The 25,085-nt window shown below is 44.2% G+C and overlaps 2 protein-coding genes across 2 annotated transcripts in view; one reads left to right on the top strand and one right to left on the bottom strand.

The window, feature by feature from the left end:
• ITIH5 (inter-alpha-trypsin inhibitor heavy chain 5) overlaps positions 1 to 19,768 on the top strand; it is a 52,295-nt gene extending 32,527 nt beyond the window's left edge. Inside the window, exons 8-14 of the mRNA XM_010301853.2 lie at positions 5,080 to 5,251; positions 7,765 to 8,074; positions 10,782 to 11,335; positions 11,715 to 11,765; positions 12,828 to 12,944; positions 15,384 to 15,761; positions 17,081 to 19,768. Coding sequence (XP_010300155.2) covers positions 5,080 to 5,251; positions 7,765 to 8,074; positions 10,782 to 11,335; positions 11,715 to 11,765; positions 12,828 to 12,944; positions 15,384 to 15,761; positions 17,081 to 17,379 — 1,881 coding nt within the window. The 3' untranslated portion in view covers positions 17,380 to 19,768. The remainder of the gene's footprint in view (positions 1 to 5,079; positions 5,252 to 7,764; positions 8,075 to 10,781; positions 11,336 to 11,714; positions 11,766 to 12,827; positions 12,945 to 15,383; positions 15,762 to 17,080) is intronic.
• Positions 19,769 to 22,132: 2,364 nt separating this feature from the next.
• LOC104635134 (store-operated calcium entry regulator STIMATE) overlaps positions 22,133 to 25,085 on the bottom strand; it is a 36,701-nt gene continuing 33,748 nt past the window's right edge. The window contains exon 8 of the mRNA XM_075742835.1: positions 22,133 to 22,629. Coding sequence (XP_075598950.1) covers positions 22,516 to 22,629 — 114 coding nt within the window. The 3' untranslated portion in view covers positions 22,133 to 22,515. The remainder of the gene's footprint in view (positions 22,630 to 25,085) is intronic.

Raw genomic sequence — 25,085 nt, 5'->3', positions numbered from 1 at the left:
CTCACAGCCCATTTATGGGTGAGAGATATTGGTAGCAAACTGTGTGTTACCACCCCGTGAGGACTGCAGTCTTTAGTACAAACCTGGAGGTCCTTATGAGCTGGAAGGAGAAATGGAAATGCATAGGATGAGCCAGGCAATTTGGCTCGCTCTGGGAGAGGTGGAGAGCCAGTTCAGCTCCCTTTGGCACCAGTAAGCACTACAGTGCTGAGGACTGGGCAGGATTTGGCCTTGAGGTGAGTCCTGCCATCTCTATAGTTGAGCTACTCAGCCTCTTGGAGAGGCTGGGAGACAGGCACTTCCAGACAATGACTCAGCCCATCCTAAAACCTATCCAAACCAGATGGGATGCATTACTCTCCAGAGGTGTCTTTCCCTGCCTAGAGAGGGATTAGATGCAATGCCCAGCTTTCTGATGACTGAGTTGGGAAAGCTGAATCCCACCCTTCATTTTTACTGGGGATGAGGTAAAAGCTACAGGAGAATGAACCATATGGCCTCCTTCATTCTGTTTGCTTTGGAGCAAAACCATGTGCACATACACGCACTTCTACATATGTTTGTATGTATATATATTACACAAATTCAAAGTTTTGTTTTTGATTTATTTTTTTTTAAATTGCAGAGACAAGCACATGATAGAGATCCCAGAATCCAGGCTGTCTGTGCATCTGCATTAAAATATGACAGAAATTTTTCCTAGGAAAAACTGACTCAAACTCCATGTATGACTTAAATGACTTAACTGTGGCAAAAATAAGAGCAGAAAAGAAAGAAAAAATGAAGGAAGGGGAGAGAAATATGATCCCATCCCCACATTTGGCCCCTGTATGAGGGTGTGGGGAAGTGCTGTGTTTTCTAGGAAAGTTTGCCTCAGTTCCCTCCTGATCCCTCTGCAATTCTAGCTTGGATGCTGCGTACACACAAACTGCACTACTGCTCTGTGATGTTTTCCTTTTTCCCCCTCCTTTTTCCCCTCTCTTTTCCTCACAGGCAAGAATGTCAAAAGGAATTTCTGACCACACTGGAGGTGAGATGCATTGTCTCTGCAAGAAGGCCAAAGCAAGATTATTTTTCCTTTTGTCTTGTTCCCAGAAACAACAGAGCTGTTTGGGCCCAATAAATCCCTCTGAGAAAATGCAATTTGACAGAATTACAAAAAAAAAAAAAAAAAAAAAAAAAAAGAAAAGAGGGGGTTTGTAATGGGAAAGGTCAAGTGATGTTAATTGTAATCAGAGCTGTAACATGGTTGAGACCTGGGGAGTATTCCTCCAAATCATTGCTTCTATGCGCCTCTGTTTCTCTCCCTTGCTTACTCCGAGGGAGAGTAGAGCAGGGTTGTTGCACATGGGGAGCTGTTGTGATCTCGTTGTTTTTTGCTTTAACATCCTGCCCAAAATTTCCTTCAGCAGAGGTTGGCACAGAGTTCTAATCACGATCACATAGGATAGAAGTTCCTCCATTTTCACTTTCTGCTTACTTTGATCCCATATTTTGAGGGACAAATTAATGGGCCACTCTTGTTATCATGAAATAAATCCAAGACTCCTTCTCTCCACTGTGTGATTGTTACTTTGCCCTTCTATGCATGCATGAGAGATGGTTTGGCCTTTTGGATCCAGAGCTGGAAACTTCAAGTTTTGGCAAGCTGTCCATCTGTGGCCTTGACATCATTGCTAAAGTAGTCTGTGCCTTGGTTTTCACTTCTGTAAAATGGGACTGTGAATGTTTGAATGTCCCTCTGAAGGGTGATGTCATGTATTATCTGATGCATTTTTACAATACAAAGGCTATTGTAAAAGATGAGATGAGACAGCATAAAACCTTCCCTTCTTTTTCAAACAACACCTATTTAGCTCATCTTAGCAAGTTCTCTATGAACCGTTACACTGGGGAGGCAGCCCTCATGTTTGGGTCAGACATTCATCTTCTCAAAGGTTTATTTGGTGCATATCATTATGTAAACCTAGTGGGGTTCTCCCCTTCTCTTTGAAAGAGACTCTTCCACCAGGTTTAATATTCTTATCTATGGAATATCCATAAAATGCATGGTGGTGAGATGTGGAGCAATATTCCAGCTAAGCAAATGGAAAGACGAATCCTGCGACCCCTGCAGAGGACGATGGTTTATACTGAGGACAGAAACAGGCAGGGAGGGACTCCAGACCTGACTCCAGAATGACTGAAGCTATGGGAAATATTCCCCTTAGCTTCAGATGGACTGGAAGCCACGTCACCAGCTGGGAGGATTAGAGATTCCACTGCGGTGGGTAATTTGTTTGCAGTTGCATCATTACATCATCAGCTTCAATGCAGAATCCAGAGGGATATTGATGACACAGCTTGATTGGTCCTTTGAGCTCCTTTCCAGACTGTCTTTACATAGCAACATCAGGCCTTAGAAAGATGTGGTTTCCAGCACTGCTGATGATTATCTTTTGTATTTTTTCTGGACAAGCCCCTCACATATTTCCCTGATAGGCATAAGGGAAACCGTTAAATGCTGATGAGTCCACCGTATTATTTCCTGCATAGCTTTCCTTGGAATTTGAAAGTCTTAATGGTGGCCAAGAAGGGGCAGAGCTGAGAAGCTGCTGATTCCTCTGCTTACAGATATTGCCTTGTATTCCTCCCATGTGTTTTGCACCCCAATATATATTATGTTTGCATGGACAGAGGCTGCTTTTGGGCATCTTCTCTCAGCTGGGCTTACTAAGCTGAAGTTTGTTGCCATGTGACCACAGCTGCATGGCTGCTAAATCAAAACTGGTCACACTCGGGAGTACTAGACACATCTGCACTCTTCCTGTTGGCTTATCCTCAGTGGTCTGTCTTTCCCATCACCCAGGAACCTTAACCTCTCTCACTATGAACTTGTCTTGGTACCAGCTTTCCTCACTCTGGTTGCCTATATTTACATATGATGACGAGCAGCAGAGCAATATAATGTTGGCATATTGCTGGAAAAACAACATGCCTGGGACAAAACTGACTAGCAAGTAGAATCTGCAATGACTAGTCAGGGATCCTTTTTATATCTTATTCCTTTGAATATATTAGCTTAAACATTTGTTAATTGCTGGAATTACTCATTGGAGTATGTATACACCAACCAGTATCCTAATTCTGAACAGAGCATGTGCATCCTTGACATATTTAGAGGTATTTCAATTTATAAGTAACCTTTTTAACCGTATGCCACCTACAGCTTACTGCAAGTTTAGAGGACTTTAGAACTCCACAAGCTTTTTGGTATTTGTCAATGTTATTCAGTAACTCTTAGTTCAGGGCATGGTTCTTCTAGTCACTGGGAGCTTTTATCCTAGTTGTCATGCAACCCAAACTATTCTATGATTCTATGATTTTTAAGCTTAGATCCAGGCATGTCTCACACCTTTGTAAGATCTTTTGAGCAACAGTTGTTTTTTCGTCTTATATTTACACCTGGCACCACAGAGATCAGGCCTTGAGACAGGAAAGGACATCCCAATTTTCTTCATGAGGCAAACTGGCAGTGAAGAAATATCTGTAAGATCAGTGAACAGAATTATAGGATGGTTTGAGTTGGAAGAGACCTTAAAGACCATCTAGTTCCAACCCCTGTGACCCAGACAGGGACATTCTCCACTAGCTCAGGTTGCCCAGAGCCCCATCCAACCTGGCCAACTTCCAGGGATCCAGGGGCATCCACAGCTTCTCTGGGCAACTTGTTCCAGTGCCTCACCACCCTCAGAGTGAAGAAGTTCTTCCTAATATCTAATCTAAATCTCCCCTCCTTCAGCTTAAGGCCATTACCCCCTACTCCTATCACTCCATGCCCTTGTAAACAGTCCCTCTCCAGCTTTCCTGTAGGCCCCTTTAGGTACTGGAAGGTGCTATAAGGTCTCCCCGGAGCTGTCTCTTCTCCAGGCTGAACAACCCCAACTCTCTCAGCCTGTCTTCACAGGAGAGGTGCTCCAACCCTCTAATTGTCTTTGTGACCCTCCTCTGGACTCTCTCCAACAGCTCCATGTCCTTCTTATGTTGTGGGCCCCAGAGCTGGACGCAGTACTCCAGGTGGGAAGAGCAGAGTAGAGGGGGAGAATCCCCTCCATTGCCCTGCTGATCACTCTTTTTTTGAGGCAGCCTTGGCCTTGTTGAACTTAGAATGATAGAATCATAGAATTGTGTAGTTTGGAAAAGACCTTTAAGATCATCAAGTCCAATCATTAACCTAGCACTGCCAAGACCACCATTAAACCCTGTCCCTGACCGCCACATGTACACATCTTTTAACTACCTTCAGGGATGGTGATTCAACCATTTTCCTGGGCAACCTGTTCCAATGCTTGATAACCCTTTTGGTGAAGAAATTTTTCCTAATACCCAATCTAACTTCATGAAGTTCGCATGGGCCCACGTCTCAAGCCTGTCAAGGTCCCTCTGGATGGCATCCCTTCTCTCCAGTGCATCAACCACACCACACAGCTTGGTGTCTTTGGCAAACTTGCTGAGGGTACACTCGATCCCACTGTCCATGTTGCCGACAAAGACGTTAAACAGCGCCGGTCCCAGTACCGACCCCTGAGAAATGCCACTTGTCACTGTTCTCCACTTGGACATCAAACCATTGACCGCAACACTTTGAGTGTGACCATCCAGCCAGTTCCTTATCCACTGAGTGGTCCATCTGTCAAATCCATGTCTCTCCAATTTAGAGACAAGGATGTCACGTGGGACAGTGTGAAATGCTTTGCGCAAGTCCAGGTAGATGACGTCAGTTGGTGTTCCCTTATCCACCAATGCTGTAACCCCGCTGTAGAAGGCCACTGAATTTGTCAGACACAATTGCCCTTAGAGAAACCATGTTGGCCATCACCAATCACCTCCTTATTTTCCATGTGCCTTAGCATAGTTTCCATGAGGATCTGCTCCATGATCTTGCCAGGCACAGAGGTGAGACTCACTGGCCTGTAGTTCCCCAGGTCTTCCTTTTTTGCCTTTTTAAAAATGAGTCAAAAAAAATCTTAAGAATTAAATTCTTGCCCACTAAAGCAGTGACAGTTGTGCCTACTGGTCTCTTTTCTTTTCTTTTTCTAGACCAAAGAAGCTCTCTTCACAATTCTCCAGGACCTAAGGCCTGAAGACCACTTCAATATCATTGGCTTTTCCAACCGAATAAAGGTCTGGCAGCAGGACCAGCTGGTGCCAGTCACTCCAAATAATATAAGAGATGCCAAAAAGTACATTCACAACATGTCGCCTACTGGAGGTACGATCCAGAGATATGAATGGGATTGATTTTTCTATCCAATTAACTGTGCCAGAATGGAGAGTGATGAATGTAGCCGTGTAGCATGTAGCAATAAACATTGGGTTGTGGGACAAGGGGGAGCCTTCCTTACCTTCACTTAGGGTATGTGACAGAAGGATATGTGCCCTTTATTCAGTGTACATGATGAGGAGGTGTCCCCAGATCCAGTCATATGATCTGATACACTTATTAAAGCCAAGTTGGGCTCATTCTCCCATTTATTTGGTGAGACCCTCAAAGTGGGAAAGTTCCCAAGGTTATTTCTTGAGGACACAGGAAAAAATACTATATCCTGGTGAAGGACACACAGGGTCAGTACTTGTGCAGTTTTGGAAAGCCTATGTAAAAGCTTTCAGGCACATAGGTTTGTCTGGGCTGGAAGCTCCACAAACGGAGTACCCAGTGTGGGCTGTAGGATTGCCTTCTGCAAGAGCTGGTTCCTCACCTATTACTGTTGTCTTCTTGTCTCTACCAAGAAGCAGTCAGAATGGCATTTAAGAGTTTCTTGTCCTTTTTTGCTTGTGCCTTGTTGCCAGAAATGAAGAGGGGAGAGGAAGAGACCTCAGAACAGTGGCAGAGTGCAGGCATGATTCTGAATTTGATTCAGTGGTCTCCTATGAGGCTATGGACACTAGTATAAAAAAACCCAGTGAGGTTTGTAATGAAACATACTTTGGCAGCAGTGCCCATCCTAGCTAAGCACGCCCCCAGGTAAGCAGAGACCTGCAAAATGACCTATGGAAATCCTTTCCCATGCAAGCAGTCACAGCTGTTTGAAGGTCAGACAGGGCCTTCCCATGGTTGCCCCCGAGCAGTGACCACTCCTAGCAAAGGAAACTCTCTGATGGAAAACCACAGCAAACAGGATGGTTTGCCGTACTGTTTGTATTGTGAGAGGAAGAGTTTAGGAAGTGGTCAAGAGACCTGCCCAGTTAAACAATTACCAATAGTGGGACTAAACTCAGAGTACAAAGCTTTTTACTCCTGAAGTGCCAAAAGAGCTGTGCAGGAACCAGCTGAGTTTGCCCATGAACTTGCCAGAGAACAAAAGTAAAAGGAAATTATTAACTTAGGTTCAGCAGGAAGGGGCAGTGATTCTCCACTACAGGCCAGCAGTACTTTAGTTTTGGCTTTTCCCTATAAAGGTGCTATTGCTTGAGTATCTTCCAGTGAACGTGAATGTGCTCAGGCTTATAGATCACGCACACGAAGAGTGTGCTGTGCTTACGCCACCGTGTCGTAGTCACACACCAAAGAAATTGGAACAAAATACTGCTGCTAAATATTTGTGCATGTGGCAAAAGGCAGTTTTCAGTGCTTGGAAGCTCTGATGTGGCTGGGTTTGAAATGACAGTCTGCCATAATGTTTCCAAAATTTTGCGTCTGGATGGAGACTGAGAGAGTACTAGGATATTTAGGTGCAGAGTTTTGGTTCAAAATCATTTTGCAAAAAACACAGTCTGGATTTTGAGGATTCTTCAGAAGTCTTAGCCTCTTTCCTGTTCCTTGTCTTGCTGCAGTCACTAGAGCTGTGCACACTGAGTTTCTAGGTATATGACGCATGTTCAGACCTGCTAGCACATCCTTGCTGATAACCTCCCTAGATCTCCCTTCTGGACCACTGGGAGGAGTCTGTTGTGTACGGCTCTTAACATGTTTCACCTGTTTTTTTCTGAGAGCTGTTTTTAACCCTGATTCACTGATCTTACAAAGGTTCCACAACCAATCCCTCTTTGTTTTGACTAGCACAAAATATATGGAGCAAGGAGATATCTGTACTCATTTTCCTGCTTTCTTTCTTTTTTTCTGAACAGTAGGTTTGAATCCTTTTCATGGCTATTCTTCTAAAGTACATCTATTCCCTCATTTATTTTCTGTTTTGTTCCTCTCTCCCCACCTCAGGCAGCTCCATTCTTCACTAGCCAGTTGTTTTGTGAAAACACACTCCTCAGCTAATAAAGCCATTTCTCTTCCCTTTAAACTTTGGTAGCCCCTGGGGTTTGAAGAACAAACCCAACCACTTGTTTTCCCATTTGAAGGCTTTATTTCCTGTCTTCAAATCTTGTGCCCTTCAGACAAAATGAGCAGAACCTGTTTTCCCAGTTCAGATACCATCTGGGAGAGTCCCTAATTAAGTTTAACTGTTTTTTTATGTAGCGGCAGGACAGCAGTATGTGCTGTGACTCTGCCTACTACGGTTGACTATTGTATATTGAGACATTCAAGGATACAGCAATTTCACATAGTAAAAATGCAATTCATAACTCAATTCATAAAACTATAAACACCTATCCCAAACTGGCACTGAGTAACAGAGCTCAATTGAGTTAAAGAGCTACTGCAACCTGATGTAGAGAAAAGGAACATTGTGATGAACAGAGATGCTGACATGATACTAAAAGGAGCTTAGGGAAATTATTTGTACTACTCTTAGAAGGAGAAATGAGCTAATCATTTTGGTACTTTTCCAGGGACTAATATTAATGGTGCTCTCCAGACTGGTGCAAAGCTGCTAAATGATTATATTGCTCAGAATGACATTGATGCCAGGACCGTCTCTCTGATCATCTTCCTCACGGACGGGAGGCCCACTGTTGGGGAAACACAGTCATCCAAAATCCTCAGCAACACCAAGGATGCCATCCGTGATAAATTCTGCCTCTTCACAATCGGCATTGGCAATGATGTGGACCACAAGTTGCTGGAGAGGATGGCACTGGAGAACTGTGGTATGACAAGGCATTTCCAGGAGGATGAGGATGCAGCCAGCCACCTCAAAGGGTTAGTTCTGCTTCTTCTGTGCTTATATCTGCATCATGTCCTCTCGGCAAAGGTTTTGGGAAGGAAAATCCTCTATGGAGACATCACAAGAGATGGAAGTTTCTCTGAGGCTGAACGCTGGTTGAGAGGGGCAGAGTATGCTCAGATACTGAGGATACCTACCCAGAAATTGTCTCCCTAGCAGACCCCCAAGCTGTACTGAAGCTTTCCATCCCCTCAGAACAAGCTGTTTGTTTCCCTTATTCGGACTGGGTTTTTTTGGGCATGTAAACCTGGAGAGGTGGGAGGCAAAAGTTCCACCTCTCTGCAGGTGGACAGAGGGAGGAAAGGATGCATTGCTCACTTCAAATTGACAACATAAACAGCATGGAGGGCCTTGGGAATAAAGATACCAATTTGGGGCATGAAAGTATTTCTTTATTTTTTGAAAAATATAACCTTACGCCTGAACTCCAAAATATTACATTTTGAAAAATACACAAAAGGGTCATTCCTGGGATGATCACATAGTCGCTTCATTGTGACCCAAATGCCTCACAAATTTCCTATAATCCTCATCATTCAGTAGGACCAGGGATTATGTTCCTCTTCTGTGATCAGGGAGCTGTAGTCCAAGGGGAGACCTTAGTGAGGAACAGCAAAAAGATATCTGAACCACAGCTCTGTCTAAAATATCAGGTAGTTTTTCAGTACTTCCAGGCAAAAACATTTGGCTTTGGCTCCCAAAAAGTTAGTGTTTTGAACCTCAGAAACCAAAAAGAACAATCACTGAGGAGAGACCTCTCGCCTAGCTAGTGTCTAATTCATCTGGCACAATGAGGCAATGCACCTTCCACCAGAGCTTTTCTTTCTGTGGTGATTATGTGTGTCTTCCTTTTAAACTGGATTTTGTAGATCCATCTGCCACTCTGCCAATGTCATTTGCTTCTCAGAACATGCATTTTGGATAGCAAGTGGCATTCCCTGGCAAATGAAGGATGTGTTGATTGATTGGGCTGCAGGAACCCAGCACTGAAAGTACTTGTTCAAACACCTCTATCTGATAAACACTCACTGTTTATCAAGCTCAGTGATGGCAAACCTTTTGGCATCTGGTGCCAAATTTATATGGAAAGGTACAATCACTTGCTGGAGGCCAATTCAAATCACTTTTGGAGGGAAAATCTACATGGGTGCCAATGTAATTTCTGATTTTTGTGGTCAGTATGTTGTATTTTTACACAGATACTTCCTTGCATTGTACTGTAAGACAGGTTGTATCCCTCACTCCACTATTTGTTATACCCTAGGAGTTATTTCACAGAAGGTTCTCAGGTTTAATTCACTCATGTTTTAAAATGCATCGAGATCTCTGCAGCAAAGACACTGAGTGCTCAGAGAGACTTTAAAATGAAGCCAACCAATTCAGGCTTTGGGTTTCCTTGGAGAGAGAGTTAAACAGAAAGCATGACTCTAGCTTCCAGACAATCTGTTTAAGCAGATGTGAAAAATAAATGTAGCCTGAACTAAAAAAGGGCTGAGGCCAGTTCTTTGTTTATTTACCAAATTAAACTCAAATGACTTGCCAAGAGATGAGGATTCTGGCATTTAAATGGGAAGTATGGCATTCTTGGAGCAGCTTGGGAAAAGGCATCAAAAGCACATCACTGCAGAGAAAACACAGTGCTGTAAACTTAGGCCTTGACTCCTTGTAAAGGCTTTCTGGTCTGCCCAGTGCAAAGTATTCTCAGAAGCTGGTCACGTTAATAAAGCATTATAGGGTTAAGCTCTCTGGTTCCACAGAAGTCATTGCTTGCTCCAACAGAAAGTCAGCAATAAGGTAGCAGTGAGTTCTCATCTGCGGGTCTTCCTATATTTAATAGTTAGGATTCCTCCATTCCTTGGAAATGTCCCCATAAATGGGGACATGTCAGATTCTTTCTTGATTTTCTTTCTCCTCTGACCCTCAGAAAACCATGTTCCTGCCTGTCCCACGCTGACCATCCCACTGTTTTATCTAGGGCTCTTCCAGTGATAAAGAAGCTTTGGTTCAGATAATCTCCAGCTTTGGGGGGGGCTAGCATGTTGATCTTTCTTACAGTTTCTGGCTCTGGAATACCATGCATAATACCACTAGAAAACTGCAGGTAATAGCAGCTCTTCAAAGCACATTTTGAAATAACTAGGGTGCTTTCTGTGAGCCTGAGAAGCCAAGATTTTACATTTGATGGACAGACCCTCTTAAGCAAACTTAAGCGGTCACAACTATCTCCTTGCAGAGCTCTTGAATCATAAAGAAAGGTGGGTGACTGCCAGACCATGCTGGGATGCTTCTGAAAATACCCAAGAGACTCTGTTTAGATGCCTAAGAAACACTGAAAACTAAAATGAGGCACAGAATAATTCTGGTTGAAAGAGACCTCTGGAGGTCATGTAATCCAGCCTTCTGCTTAGAGAAGAGCTAACTCCAAGTTTAGGTGAGGTTTCTCAGGGACTTGTCCGCTCAAGTTTTGAAAATCTCTTAGGGTGGAAACTCCTCCATCTCTCTGGGCCCGTTTACAGTGGATGCAGTAGTTAAATTTGGGGTCTGATAGTTCTAACTGCTCCTGAATGTCTTAGGAGCCATATTAGATAGCTTGACTGTATCCTAGGCCATGTATAAGTGCAAGAGTGTGTACATACACTTGGATGAACAGTACCGATGGTGAGAAATGTGTCTTTGTTTCAGGTTCTATGATGAAATAGGAACACCCCTTCTCTCTGACATCCGTGTTGATTACCCTGAAGACAACGTGGAGCAAGTCACCCAGAACTTCTTCCCTAACTACTTCAACGGCTCTGAAATTATAATAGCTGGCAAACTCATCAATCGTACCTCAGATAGCCTCCACGTGGAGGTGACTGCTAGCAACTCTAAGAAGTACATCCTCCTCAAAACGGATGTGGGTATTGACTTTCCAAGCAGGAATGACATCAGAGGTGTCCCCGGCCTGGAAGATGGCAAAGGTGATAAAAATTACATTGAAAGGGCATGGAGTTACCTCACCATCAAGGAATTGCTTAAGTCCCGGTTGAAGAGTGATGACAATCAGGAAAAAGACTATTTGATGGAGAAAGCCAAGTCAATGGCCCTGACTTACAATTTTGTTACTCCCTTCACTGTTCTGAAGATGAGAGAGGCTGGGCTCCATTCAGAACCACCTCAGGAGGAGTTTATCAGTCCTTCTACTGATGGCATTGGTGAAAAGTTGCAGAGCTTGCAGGGACACAAGGCACCACCAGGTATGAGAGAAAAATAACCATACGCTGGTAAGAAATCTTTTTGTATAGGTAATGTCTCATGGCTGACTTTGGCAAAAGCGATGATCTAGCCAATGAACCAAGGGCTGGTAAACAGAAAGCTGAGATTTTCATGTTGATTTTTCTAATTGTGGGCTGAGTGACCGTCAGCAAACTTTTTAGGCACCTGACTCACTCACTTGAAGCACTTACTGCTCTGTAGAAACTATTGAAGAAAAATTGGTATTATAAACGAAGCTTAAAGCAGCTGCAGCAATATGTCCAATAATCTTGCTGAATAATATTTTGGGAACATTATTATACAATGTGTCTTTCTGATGCTCAGTAAATAATTGTAACAGCCTTCCTTCCCCACTTCTAGGTATAAGCAGACAGCAAGATAAACAAAGAATTAAAATCTCCAAAACTTCAGGTCAGTGCCTATTTTCATGCCTTTAATAATCCAAAATAATAGTGGTTGATTTATGGAAAATTCACTTGTATGCCACTGTGGTATAACCATCCCGATGGATCAGCCAAAATCCTATTTACTAGACCTGCAGAGTAGGAAGGAAAATGAAAACAAAACCAAAATACAGAGAGGATCAGTAATGAGAAGAAGTGTGAGGAAACGTAGCAAGGCAAATGATCTACAACACTTGATCCTCATGTTTGAGACTTCTGTAGATTAGGGAGGAATAGGAAGCATGTTCTCTCTGTACCAGAATAAGTCAAAAAACGTTTTATAAAGTAATGTTGCTGAAACATAAAAAATGTTGTTGAAGGAAAAAAAAAAAAGAAAATTCTATAGTGTTTTATTATTTTCTTGTTGGTTCCACACCTTTAATTAACATCCTCTTCATACATGAAACACTGAAGAGTAGGCCCAGATCAAGAATTTAGACTTGAATTTCACTGGATAAGGTCAAATTTACCTTAAAAACTAGGGGTTTGGCTTGTCTTATTATTAATGACACCTATCTGGTAGTTGATGATAGGTCAAAGATTGTTGAAAAATTAATATCATGGGATTGTTTAATATCTGCTGTTGTTGACTGCTCTAATCTGATACTGAGGGCCGGGAAGATTCAGTGTGCCCATACAGCAGCCCACCATTTTTTTGGTGCTGTGGAGGATGTAGCCTGCCAACAGAGTATGAAGGAGTATAAAACACCTGCATGACAGCTCCCATAAATCACTGAAATTATATTCCAGGAGGAAAATATCCTGATTTTCACCTGGACTGTTTTGGGTTTTGAGTTTTTATTGAAAACCCACCCTCTTCTGTGAGAAAAACAAAACAAAACGAAATAATTGTGAAAAACAAAGCAAAACTTGGCATTTCCTGACAAACTCCATCCGACCCTCTAAAAACAACAAACTGTGAGGTCCTAGAAAAAACAGGGACAAACACACTTTGAAAAGCAGTTTTGTTACATTCTTGGGCTGCAGTTTTGTGTGTCTCACATTTGTCTCTTTTTCCATGTCTTCTCAGCGGATGGAGACCCTCACTTTGTCATTGATTTTCCCTCCAGCAAGTTCTCTGTCTGCTTCAATATTGATGGAGAACCAGGGGACATTCTCCGACTGGTCTCTGATCATAAGGAATCTGGTGAGCAGCCAAGCAAAGCAGTTAATTGTGGAGGAAAACTGAAGTGCAAGGCCAGCTGTCTAGCAGTAAGACAGAACCAAGGTGCTTCATAGGCAAGAAAGTGGCAGAAAATTAGAAAAAGTTCCTTTTCTGGCCAAGCAATGTAAAATTGGTGCACACCAGTTTTCTGTCTCTAATCTGGGTAAATTCACAGCAAGCCTGAGCAAGGAGGAGGCCTGGCCACTGTTACATACACAATTCATCTACGGAAATGTTTGTCAACAGATTAGACCTAACCATAGAGAGAAATGGCCTTTATGTGTATCCAAAACTTTTCCTAGTTCAGGTCTTCATTGACTGGAATCAGGGGAGGAGCAATCACATGTAAACAGCTAAGAGACCCGCTTGAGTGCCTGAGGACCACACTGCACCCCTTCAGTCCAGTTAGATTGGAGAGCTCAGATCCTGATGATTAGACCCAGTATGGTCTGGGGGTTACACTTGACCAGTGCTACAACAGCCACAGCTGAAAGAACAGCCACAGGCTTTTTGCATACTGCAAGTTGTGTTTGCCTGAGCCATGCAGCCACTTCCATGCTGAGACACTACACAGGGGATTCAGCTTTCTGGTGCAGAGGCAGTGCATTTCTTGGAGCATGCAGCTTCATCAGCTCTCTAGTCACAAAGTCACAACATGCAAATAAAAGATTTGGACTCACCAAAATTGCTCTGTTATTGGAATTTCACTCTTTACTAACAGTGCTTTTTGCTTCAGGACAGAGTGAGGTATCCAAACAGGCTAACCAAGCACGGAGGCTGTTTCAGTGAAGAGACTACCAAACTGGTTACAGAGTCATGACAGACTTGAGAAAACCCACATGATTCAGGATCTGCTTTGCCCAAGCCCATCTGATCCCCAGGGGCCCAAATTGTGCTCTGATCCGATCTGGAATTCTAAACAGGCCAGCTAATAAACAGATTATGTTCTGAGAAGGGAAATGGTGGGAGGAAGGGGTGTCAAAACCAGAGACAATGCACAGACTTGTTTTACAAAGAAGATAAACAACCTCACAATAGAGTTATAAGAATTCTGTTCTGTGTGGCAGTGGTCTAACCTCCATATTTCTGTGTTCATGCCTGCCTTAGTGAATGAGATCCAGCTCCTGGCAATGATGTTTCCCTTAAACTTCTTTCACAGACTGTGTTTGTGCTACCACTTGAGTGATTCTGTGGCTCAAGTGTAGAATGAGCTTGAGGAAAACAGACTCTGTAGCAATAGCAAGTTGAGTTTATGAAGACAGAAATGAGAGATTCCCTCAACAATGATGGGGTATGGAGATATTTCATCTCAGTGTTGATGACTTGGGTCTAGCATGGGTTAGCCACAAGCCTCTTCCTTTATTGTTACTGTCTAGTAGCTGTTCAGAGACCTGTGGGAAGTGAGACACTGTCTTATGGACAAAAGTCACAAAAATCATTAAAATGATTTGGAATCTTAATGCGGACATCTAGGCTTTACTAGACTCAGTGGAATCTGCACCTTAGACTACTCAAAAGTGGTTCTTTTAGGGAAAAACTGAGGAAAACTGGAAGAGCAGCACTGGTGAAGCTGAAAATAACCCAATGGGAGTGCAGGGTTCAGGGTCCTCTTCTACAGCGGCACAAAGAGAACCTGAATTTCTTACGCTGCCACCTGAGGATGTTTAGCAGACTGTTGCAGGTCAGCCTAGTCACTCCACAGGTCCTGCTCAGTCTTTAGTGCGTTGGACAAGATAGAAACCCTTAGTCTGCAGCTTCCTAGGCTAGTTCTCTTCTTAGGAGTCAGGTAGAGAGGGACATCAAACTGCAGCTGTCTACTACCCTGAGAACCTCTGAGACAGCAGCATTCAGATACACCTAGGCCCTCTTCCTAGAAGTTCAGTCCCTATGCCAGTTGGTGATATGAGGAAAAGCAGGCCTGCCAGCAGCTTTTCTTAGTCCTCCAAGATTTGGTATGTTTACCCAGGTTTGAATTACGCATCAACAGATAAGTGGTCTAGAGAAATCATTCCATGGCTGGTCAGGCTGTAGCAGTCAGGAAGATAAATATTTGTCTTATGTGGCTCAAAACTGCTGCACATCGTTGTCTTGATGATAGGCAGGTCTAGGTTGGATGGACCTTAGGAAGTGGCTATGCTGATCCTATCCTGTAGCACTGTGTACACAGTGTTAGGACTGATGGGGCTGGGGGCACCTGTATCCAGAGAAGGCCAGTATTTCTGAGCTTGGGTAAATTTAGGTGCTGTGTATAAGGTAATCAATTTATAACAGACTAGTCATAATGCTTTGAGTACTGGTAGGTGAAATAATTCAGCATGAGGTGGTGAATCTGCATGTCCTCAGTTGTGAGGCTTATTTATATTTGAGACAATAGACCTATTCTTGGTTCCAGCTTTCATTTATTGACTATCTTTCTGCAAGGTGTAACTGTGAATGGGAAACTAATTGGAGCTCCTGCACCACCCAACGGCCACAAGAAGCATCGGACTTACTTCAGCACCATCACTATCCTCAGCAATAAGCCAGAGAGATCTTACCTAGAGATCACACCCAAAAGAGTCATCCTGGATGATGGGGAAAGACTGCTTCTGTACTGTGATCGGAGTGCCGTTGTGCGAAGCAGCAGCCTCGAGGTGTCCATCTCTGCCAATTCCAACATCACTGTGACGATACGAGACACAATCAGCTTTGTCATCCTCATCCACCATTACAAGAAGCCAGCCCCATATCAGAGGAATCACCTGGGGTTCTACATCTCCAACAGTAAAGGCCTCTCTTCTGACTCCCATGGGCTACTGGGTAGGTAACAGGTTCTCAGGTTCAGAGCTTTAAACCAGACAAAAGTGATCCTTCCAAACAGTTTTAAAGGACAGAAACAGGAGGTAATGAACAAGGCAGGTGGAGATTAAGTTCCCAGGTGAGACTTTTACATCCACTTTCAAATGACTTCTCTATTGCTAGTATCCTCAACTCCTCTCCCATCTTTTTCTGTGTGAGCTATCTCCCACTATCCTAGCTATGTGACTGTGCCTGTTTTTTCACATTTTTATGATTGTTTAATACAGTTGTCATTACAATACACATGCTTGATGCTCCCAGTACACAGACAGAAACCAAATATTGCACAAGAACCCTGAATAAGACACCAGTAAGAGATTCTCTCACAGTAATTCTAATTCAGAATAGCCCAGCTGCTAACATGCTCTCAGGAACATAGCAAAGCAGAGTCTGACTCTAGGCAGGGAAGACAGTCAACTGAGGTCTTGCAGATTCTGAAAGAGAGCTCTAGTCACAGAGCTAGCACATTGCCAGAGATCATTGGGTTAACCTTCAAGTACCGCACTTGCACATGTTCAGAGGGTCTGTTTTCACAGGACAGAGCTGTTTACACCTGAGCCTCACTGACATCAAGAAACATTGGTATGTTTTGTGGCCTCTTTCTTTCAAACATGAAGTGAAAGAAGAACCATCCCCACATTTTGAGGGCAACTAGGCTTTAGGTAGGCTCAGAGAATGACTAGATGGTTGGGTTCTTTCAGCCAACGAGAAGTAGTGATGTTTATGGCCATGTAGAGGTGCAGAACTCTAAGACTGAAGCCATAGTTTCCATCACTTTCGGGCACCCCCAAGTTAGGCAGCAGATGATCCCTCAGGAGTAGAGGTTTGGACTCAGGCCACTCGCATGCAGAAACCTCTAAATCCACACTTAGGTTTGGCCCAAAAGAGCTGGCTCCCAAGGCAAGGGAAGAGAACATGAAGCTTCAGGCCTAGATCTTCTTTCTGCTTGCTGACGGGCATTGTATGCGTTATTATCCTCTAGTAACCTTGGCCCACAGAAGGGAACTTACTATTGGCAGCTCAAAAAGCTCTTTAGCTCAGACAATGTATCTTGACAAGTGAAAAAAGAAATAGGGTTTTATTCTAATCTCTATCTCTATGTTTGTGAGATTTAGAAAAGAATCACAGGACCTAGATTCATCCTGCTATTGCAGAGAAGCACTTTACAATCCCTTACGCTAAGAATCCTCAAAACACGGCCTGTTAAAAAACCCGAACACTCAACTTATAAACAGGCACAAAACAGCCAGTCATGGACTCTATTTTATCTTGCCTTGCAGGTCAGTTCTTGAACCATGAAGTTAAACTTCTTCAGGAGTCTTTAAACACAAGTCATCAGCAAGTTGGTCAGAACCAAACGGAAGCATTAAAGCCAAATCCTACAAATACCCTGAAAGTGAAGGGGCGGCTCGTTCCTGTTGTGTGGAAGCAGAGGAGGATCTACAATGGCCAGCAGGAAGTGGACTGCTGGTTTGCCAAAAATAATGCAGATAAACTGATCGATGGGAGCTATAAAGACTATTTGGCTTCTCATCCTTTCGACACAGGGACCAGCTTTGGGATGATTAACAACCTTTAAGACCGATCATAGCAATGCATTGCAGCAGCATGTGTGACAGCGATTCCCTTCTGAAGCCTCTAGAGCTAGGCAACTTATGAATATTTCTTTACTTTTTGGTGCCAAAGAAACCAAGGCTTTTTGCCCTTGGAAATCAGCTGTCTGTCTTTCATGCTAGATGACCATTGTTCATCAAATTCCTGAAGACAAGGAGGTTGGGGGGTTGGGTTGAGGACATGGTTAAAGGTGCGATTAGTGCTCTCCCAGTGGGAAGGGAGGGATAAACAGGCCAGCACTTGTATCTAAAAGTGCAGAGAGCTGCTGGCCTTAAAAGAAACCCTTGCAGGGTTCTGTGCAATACCCCCAGGGGCTGGTGAGTCACCCGGTGAGAGACACAGATCATAGAGCACTGTGCCTATCTAGAGAGACAACATCAGGTGCTTTGCAAGGAAGTGATTTGGAGCACCTGCTCCACCCATGGTCCCTGGGGAAAGGAGAGGGAGACAGGAGAGGTGGGTGGATATTCATCTGCAGTGACCCATTAGCATCAAAGAGGTGACAAAGAAATCAAAACTTTAAATCAACAATCCAGAAGAGGGTATTGCTTTCTAGGTTATTGGGATGGGGTCTGAATTCGCCATTAAGCATGATGTCCCTGAACCACTATGGACCCTTAAAACAATGGTGAAAACCTTCATGTAGTTTATTGCTGTCGCAGTGCACAGGCTGTCTTCAGCAGCAGGAGGAGTGGTGCAGGCTCCCATTCCATAAAGCATCTCATTTAAATAACATTGCAGGTTTAGTGTTTTCTTGAGCCTTGACTGCCTCAGAGAGAAATAAAGTTCCACTGTGAGTTTCCAACAGACCCACCACCTCCTTGAGCAGAGCATCACTTCTGCTTAGCAGAGATTTAAGTTCTCCAAAGGATGATGAACCAGCACCTCTGACAGCTTATGACCCTACAAAGCAGACTAGACATTTCTAGCTGTTTTTCTAATCAGGGAGGAAGTCTTTATTTACTCCAAATTGTCAAAAATGTTTCATCACAATTTCTCCTGGCTCTATCTCCTTCCTTACACTGCAGGAATTTGTACACAGCAGGAATTTGGCAGCAGGAAGTTACAGAAGGGTCCGCCAGCCACCCCCACTGCAGGTGGTGCTGCTCTGCAAAGAAACCTCCAAACCCAAACTGCAAGGCTGTGGTTTATTTTGAAGTGAGGCATCACTGAATAATACTATAGATCAGCCACAGGGGAGATTGCTTAGTAGAGTACTTGGCCAAAGAGAACTGCAACAACCACAAAGACATTTACATGGCAAAGCCAAATTGAGCTCATGTATACTCTGCCTTTCCAGGACTGAAAGGAAGGAGGGTGGGGGTGGAAGCATCTCCAGCAGTTAAATGATATCCATGTGTTGGGGAAAAAAATAAGGAGTTGCCAGAGACCTACAGAAATAGGTTCAATCTTGAGTGATTTTTTGCATATTTAAAAATTAAATCATATTGTTGCTGTAGGAGCTCCAGCTGCTGGGAGGGTGTGTGTCGGGGGTGATGGTTTTCCAGTTGCTTACTCATCTAATTAGCAACACTAGCACTGTGGCACCAGAGCAGGTAGCAAGCACCGTTGCTTATTCACACCATGTGCTGCAGGGAAGAGGGAAACAGCCAAAAGCAAAGAGTTAATTTCATTGCACTCTGGAAGATCCTTACAGAGAGCAGAATCAGAGCAAAATTCAAGGCTCATGCTTTGTGACAAAACATGAAGATTAAACTACTGCTTTGGCCCCAGCTATCTTGAGAAATAGCTCTCCTGCAAGGGAGAACTGAAGGCAAGACCTTCAGCACAGTCCTGAATATGCAATAACCAAAGATGCTAATGCTTATGGGCCAGGAATAAGGTGACAAAGAGCGTCCATGAAGTTGACTTCTCCACCCAAGCAGATGGTAGGAAGATCATCCAGCCCATTCCCAAATAACCTCTCATTTCACTAGCACAGGGTAAACAGATAGTGGCAATGAACTTCTAGACAGTCCAAGGTTCGGCAGGTGTCTCCATACTGTCCTTACTGAAAAAAGGTTTCTTTGAAATCTTCACTCTCCTCCCACATTTTGCTGTTCAAGTGTATTGCTAAGGGGAGCGGTTGGCTTAGGCTCTCCTCTCATCTCTCCTGTATATAGATATGTGTGTGTATATATATATATGTACACACAGACACCTATTGCTAATGCTTCAGGTGCATCATTACTCCTCTTCCTCCTCCTCCAACCAAGGAAACATATTTCTTTCAGGGCCTGAAAAGAACAATGATCAAGTCCAACTTCCCAGCCACGTGAAGCACCTGGAGCAATATACTCAAGTTCTCTTTAAGGCTCCAGTTATACATTTCACAATAAATATTTTACAGTGAACACTGCAGTGAAGCTTTCATTTGGAGAAGATAAAACAAGCTTTGAAGCTAATGTTATGTATGTTTTATGCTGCTAGACAAGCTTATATTACCAGATGGCTGAGAGAACCACTCACAAGATAACAATAGGTTGGGAACCACAGTAATTTTAGCAGAAAATTAAAGGTCAATGATGTTCTTCACCCTCTATACACTTGGTAGGAAGCAAGAAGTGTGTTATGTGAACAAACCCTAGGGGTCTACTCCCATGCTAAACTGAGAATTTAACCACACTGATCCAGCCCTTAAATACAGTAGCATAAGACATGGGAAACCAGAGTTTGTGCTCCTGCTAGCCTAAGAGCAAAGGCAGGTCACAGACTGTAAACTGCAGCTTTCCCCATCAATAAAGGGGGCATCACAACACTTTGCTCTCTCAGAAGGAGAATGCGTCCAGGCTTGGTCCTCACAGTCCTCTGCCATACACCACAGAGAGCTCCCAGAAGTGCACTATGACAACCGCACATACAGGCACACATTTGTTCTCATCTCCAAGACTGTCACAGAGCACTTTTTGTTTTTGCTGTGATACAGTTAAAGATTGCAAGCTGCTCAGCTAGCTCAGGAATGAGGGCTGAGCAATCACTTTGGAGCCCAATGGCACACCATCATTTCAGACAAGGGAACTGGACTTCTGAATTTAGGGTTGCTGAAACAGCATGAGCTACACAATGCTGGAGAGGAGCAACCTTCCCCCACATCGTACTTGCTCTGCTATTGCCTGTTGTGAGCCTTCTCAGCCAACCTCAACGAAGAGCTAAGATGAAGATCCCATCAATCACCCTCCATTGTAGGACAAGGACTTTGCTGTGGCTGAACCTGCACTCTTCACATACTGCAGCACTGCACCGTGCAGCCCAATAGCAAGAATAAATCCCAAAACACCAGTACACCTCAAAACAGGGAATAAGTTTCTAATAGGGCAGCTGTTTTAATCTATTTTCAGTCAAGACCTTGAACAGCACAGGAGTTATTCCAGCCCTTCGCAGTGCAGAAGTCTGCCAGACAAGCCAAAGTTGCATTGTGAAACTGATTCCACTGAGCAATATAAATGATCTATTGAGAGCTGTATGCCATGCGTTCTAAAAGCCACTTGATGTGCCAGCACAAGTAGAATTTTCACCCCTCATTAAGTAAAGAAGAAAGAGAGAGACACTTAATTTCCAGAAATACAGTATAAGGCTGCACAGCTGCAAGTGTAGCCAAGCACATCGAGTTCACTAAGGGGCATGCAAGTCTTTGATTTGCATCTAATGCTTCTAAACTACTTTGAAGTTACAAAAAAAAAGCCCCAAAAACTTCGCACACTCTCAGCTTTTAAAAGTCAAAACCCATCCAAGTTAGAAAATCCAAATCCTTTATTTTCCACTGAAGGAGCATTTTCCTGGGAAAATACAAGGTAAGAAGGGAAAATAAAAGATAATTCCTGCCTAACACTTCCAGGGACCATCTTGCAATAAGCAAAACCTGTCTATGGTGCAGCCAGGTCTATCAGTTCAGTTCAATTCAGTGGATCCTGGATCAGGCTCTGCTCTGAGGACTATCCACTGTTTGGACACTGTATGGGTCTCACCACAGCTGTGTGTCTGCACCCAGTCTGGGAATGCATTATGCAGCTGCTCTGTGCTCTCTCTCCCCAGGAGAGTTGCGAAGTGTTTTGCATTTTTGTGTGTTTATAGATGAATACAGTATATTAGCAAAAGAGCAAGGGGAAAGCCCTGCACCTCACACATTTGGAGCCAGATCTGGGATGACCCAGGGGTCTTCTCCTGCAGCACTCCTACCTGAGGCCATTCCTTTATACCCAGATGATCATGGCTGGTTAATGGGACCTCAGCTAACTCATCAGATCTAGTTTTTCAATCGGGTCCTGCAGAGATTTTATATGTTTATTTGAAATGAGGCAAAAGGAAAGTAGGCAACTTCTAGCTCCCAGTAAATACTCACTTGTAAGGTTGCAACTGCGATCAACGTCCAAAACTATTCCTGTCCTTGCACTGAAGTGGCTCATACAACCCCTCTACAGAAACTGAGCACCGTGACTCAACTTTTCTTCTGTAGGTTTACTAGGACAGCCCTACTTCAGGAAGGCAACCTGCCATATGAAGAACTGAGTAGGAAAGATTTCAACAGATCCCCTTCCTCCTGTGTACAGCATTAGGGTCTTGCAAAACATTAAGCACGTGGAAGAATTTCAATTATGAAGCAGTTTTAGGTTCAAACATTTATTACATTCCTTATAAAACAGTAAAAAACATCAGATCCACTGAAAATTTTCCCAAGACATTTATATACATATCACAAACCAATTAAGTATTGTGAATATAAAAGTGTCACATTTCAGGTAGTACAGATTTTTTTTTCTATAAAAAAAAGCAGACAATCTTTTGATTTCAGTCTTTAGCCCTGACAAAAAGTTACACCCAGCTGGCCAGCCAGGGGAAGTACATATCCACACCCCTAACCTCAACGTGCCTGCGTCTGTACAGGTTAGGGTCAGGCAGGTAAAGCAGATACTGCTCAAGCCTGTACAGGAGGCACAGACACCATCCCAAAGAGACAACTGCAGAAGGACAGGTCTAGATGAGGCAGGCAGAAAGATCTCTGCAGATCCATAGGGATCAACTGGCATTCCCCACCCTGCCCTTCCTCGGCCAGCTCAAAGATCAGTGTTGCTTCCCTTCCTCCACCTCCCTTGGCTCAGTCTTGTCAGATGACCACTTGATAGCTGGGCTGCTTCATCTTCTGGTTCATCCCCTGGAGTCCTGAAATATCCTGGTCACTTTCAGACTGATCAAATTCCATGTCTGGAGAGAGTAACACCTAGAAAGAAGAACAGATGAAGTGAAAGTTGTCACCTCTTCTTGATACTGTTTGCTGAAGGGATCAAGCACCCCTAGAGGGGTCTGCTACAAGATCTAATCATCTCTGGCAGATGGGAAAAGGTCTCAAGATCACCTTGACCATCTCTCCAACAACAGCCAGACAGATTTGGGTACAGATACTGTGATGATTTGGTGTCCCAACACCCCCCCCCACCAAGAGAACAGGCAGCTACAAGCTCTGTTCACTGTGGTACAGGACTCACACACAGACGTGCGTGTTCAGGCCAGGCTGCAGTCTCAGTGGAGATGTATAAAAGCTAGGCCACATATTTTGTAAACAGCTGTACCAAATGTAGAATCTCCCAGCCTCCCCCAGCTACTTGCTATCTCCAAAGCCCAGCCAGGAGAACAAGCAGAGCTACAGTTAACTTCAGCCATGGCCAGCAAGCTCAGGAATGGTGTCCTAGCCTGGTAGCATCTTATTTCTACCTGGCACAGCAGCTCCTGGCTCAGACTGAATTGTGGGAGCCAAAACAGAGCACTGACACCTCTCACCAGTACCTCTTCAGGTTAAGAAAGCCCACAGCTGCATGATCAAAAGGCTGCCCATTGCCTCCAGGAACACCTACGCTCTCAGTAGCTAACTTCAGACTTGAAGCTACCAACAGGCTGTTTTGAGCTAACTGGCTGTCACCGGCCTGGAGCGTTTGCACGATGCAGACAGAGCCACGTGTGGGGCATCCTCCAGCCACATCATCTGGAAGAGGAAAAAGGCCGGATTTTACTCAGGCTATGGCTGCACTGACTGCAGAAGAGCTGAAACCCAATGCGAACCAACAGGCTGTATGAGCAGTTTGCATGGGTGATATTCATGGCTCGACAGATTGTTTGCTCAACCCTGTCCTACCTCTTCTTCTTACCCCCAAACCCCATCTTTGGGCAAGAGAAGCCCTACTGTCATTAGCCCTCACAGTAGCTACCTCTAAGCACAGCTGAAGCACTGTTAACCCTTGTGCTACAGCTTGTGTCATGCCCAGCAGTACTCAGGAGCTCAGTTGAATCACAGTAGTTCTGATAAACACAAGTCATCCACATCAGAAGCCTGGCCAGGTCCTTGGCACCTCAGCACCCAACTCTACAGAAGGGCACAAGCCTAAACAGCACAGTCAAGGGCCTCCAGTTTTACTTCCCTAGATGAGTCTTGCCAGCAGCCCTTGCCCCTTCCTCCACCTGCCCATCACAGAACCTGAATAGCATCATTAGTTCATGGCTGATGCAGGGACAAGGGCTAGGTACCACAACCACAGCTTCCTCCAGCCAGGCAGCTTAGACCTCCCACCCAAGCCCCAGCCCCACCTGACCTCACTTTGCTTCAAGGACTGAACCAATGCACTATGAAGCTTCCCTGTGCATAACCCACAGCAGCAACCTTCCTGCTCAAAGGCACAAGTCAAGGGATGGTCCATGGGCTTTCGGCCCAGCGCATTCACATGCGGAGTGTCCTCAACAGCTCAACCAGTCCCAGAGCCCAGCATTCCTTGGCCAAAACCAGGAGCATGGGGAATTAGTCTTATCTGTGGCAATCTCGGTGCACAGTTGTGAATTAACTGCCCTCCACTTGTTCGCACTTAGGCAGCACCACCAGGCCAGTCACCACAGCAACAAAACTAAACAGGAAAAACAAACTCCAATGAGTCAATGACTTCAAAGGAGCAGAAGAGCTGCAGGGAGAGATTTCCTCCTCACGCACACTCCAGACCTTCTGTCTGATGTTATCTTTACAGCATGTCAGACACTCAAAGGATAGCATTAGATCAGATTAAGCTCTCTTGTCATCCCCCCCCATAGGTCTCAAGGAATTTTTTTTTAGTTCAAGACACACACTGGAAAGTTTCCATCTCTTCCAAGTGAGGATTTCCTCTGTTTATCATATTAATATTTTGATGCTGTTGAAGCTGAAAAAAGTGGGCAGGTAGTCACACACAGCATTATAAACTCACTGAACTCTGACAGGCTGCAACAGGCTAGTTTTGGGGCCTAATGAACTGGTAATTTCGGTGGGTTTCAGCTGCAAACTCAAATCCACTTGCAGCCAAGCGTGGATGACTGAGCAGGCACTAAGCATTGCACATCCAGACCCATTCAGGCTGCTACCTGCCCACCGCACAGCTCATACAAGGCTGTTTGAGCCAACAGTCCCCCAGTAACCTCTCCACAATTCCCCAGGGAGCTTCATCATGAGACAGCACCTCATTGCTATGACAGTCATGGGACATACCCTCAGATACTGTTTTCAAGCCAAACTCCTGTTTGGGAGTTCTCAGCACAACTTGGACAAGGCACTTTGCCTGCAGATGCGTCCCGGTCAGGATCACAGCGGGTTGGTGGCACAGCTGGGAAAGGACCACAGTTTCCCAGTCCAGAGACAATGTGCTACTGTCTCACTCAGCAGTC

Source organism: Balearica regulorum, chromosome 1 (assembly GCF_011004875.1).
Source record: "Balearica regulorum gibbericeps isolate bBalReg1 chromosome 1, bBalReg1.pri, whole genome shotgun sequence".
In the NCBI taxonomy this organism is placed as follows: Eukaryota; Metazoa; Chordata; class Aves; order Gruiformes; family Gruidae; genus Balearica; species Balearica regulorum.
Note: the sequence above shows the minus strand (reverse complement) of the source record. Positions and strands in the feature narration are given on the sequence as shown.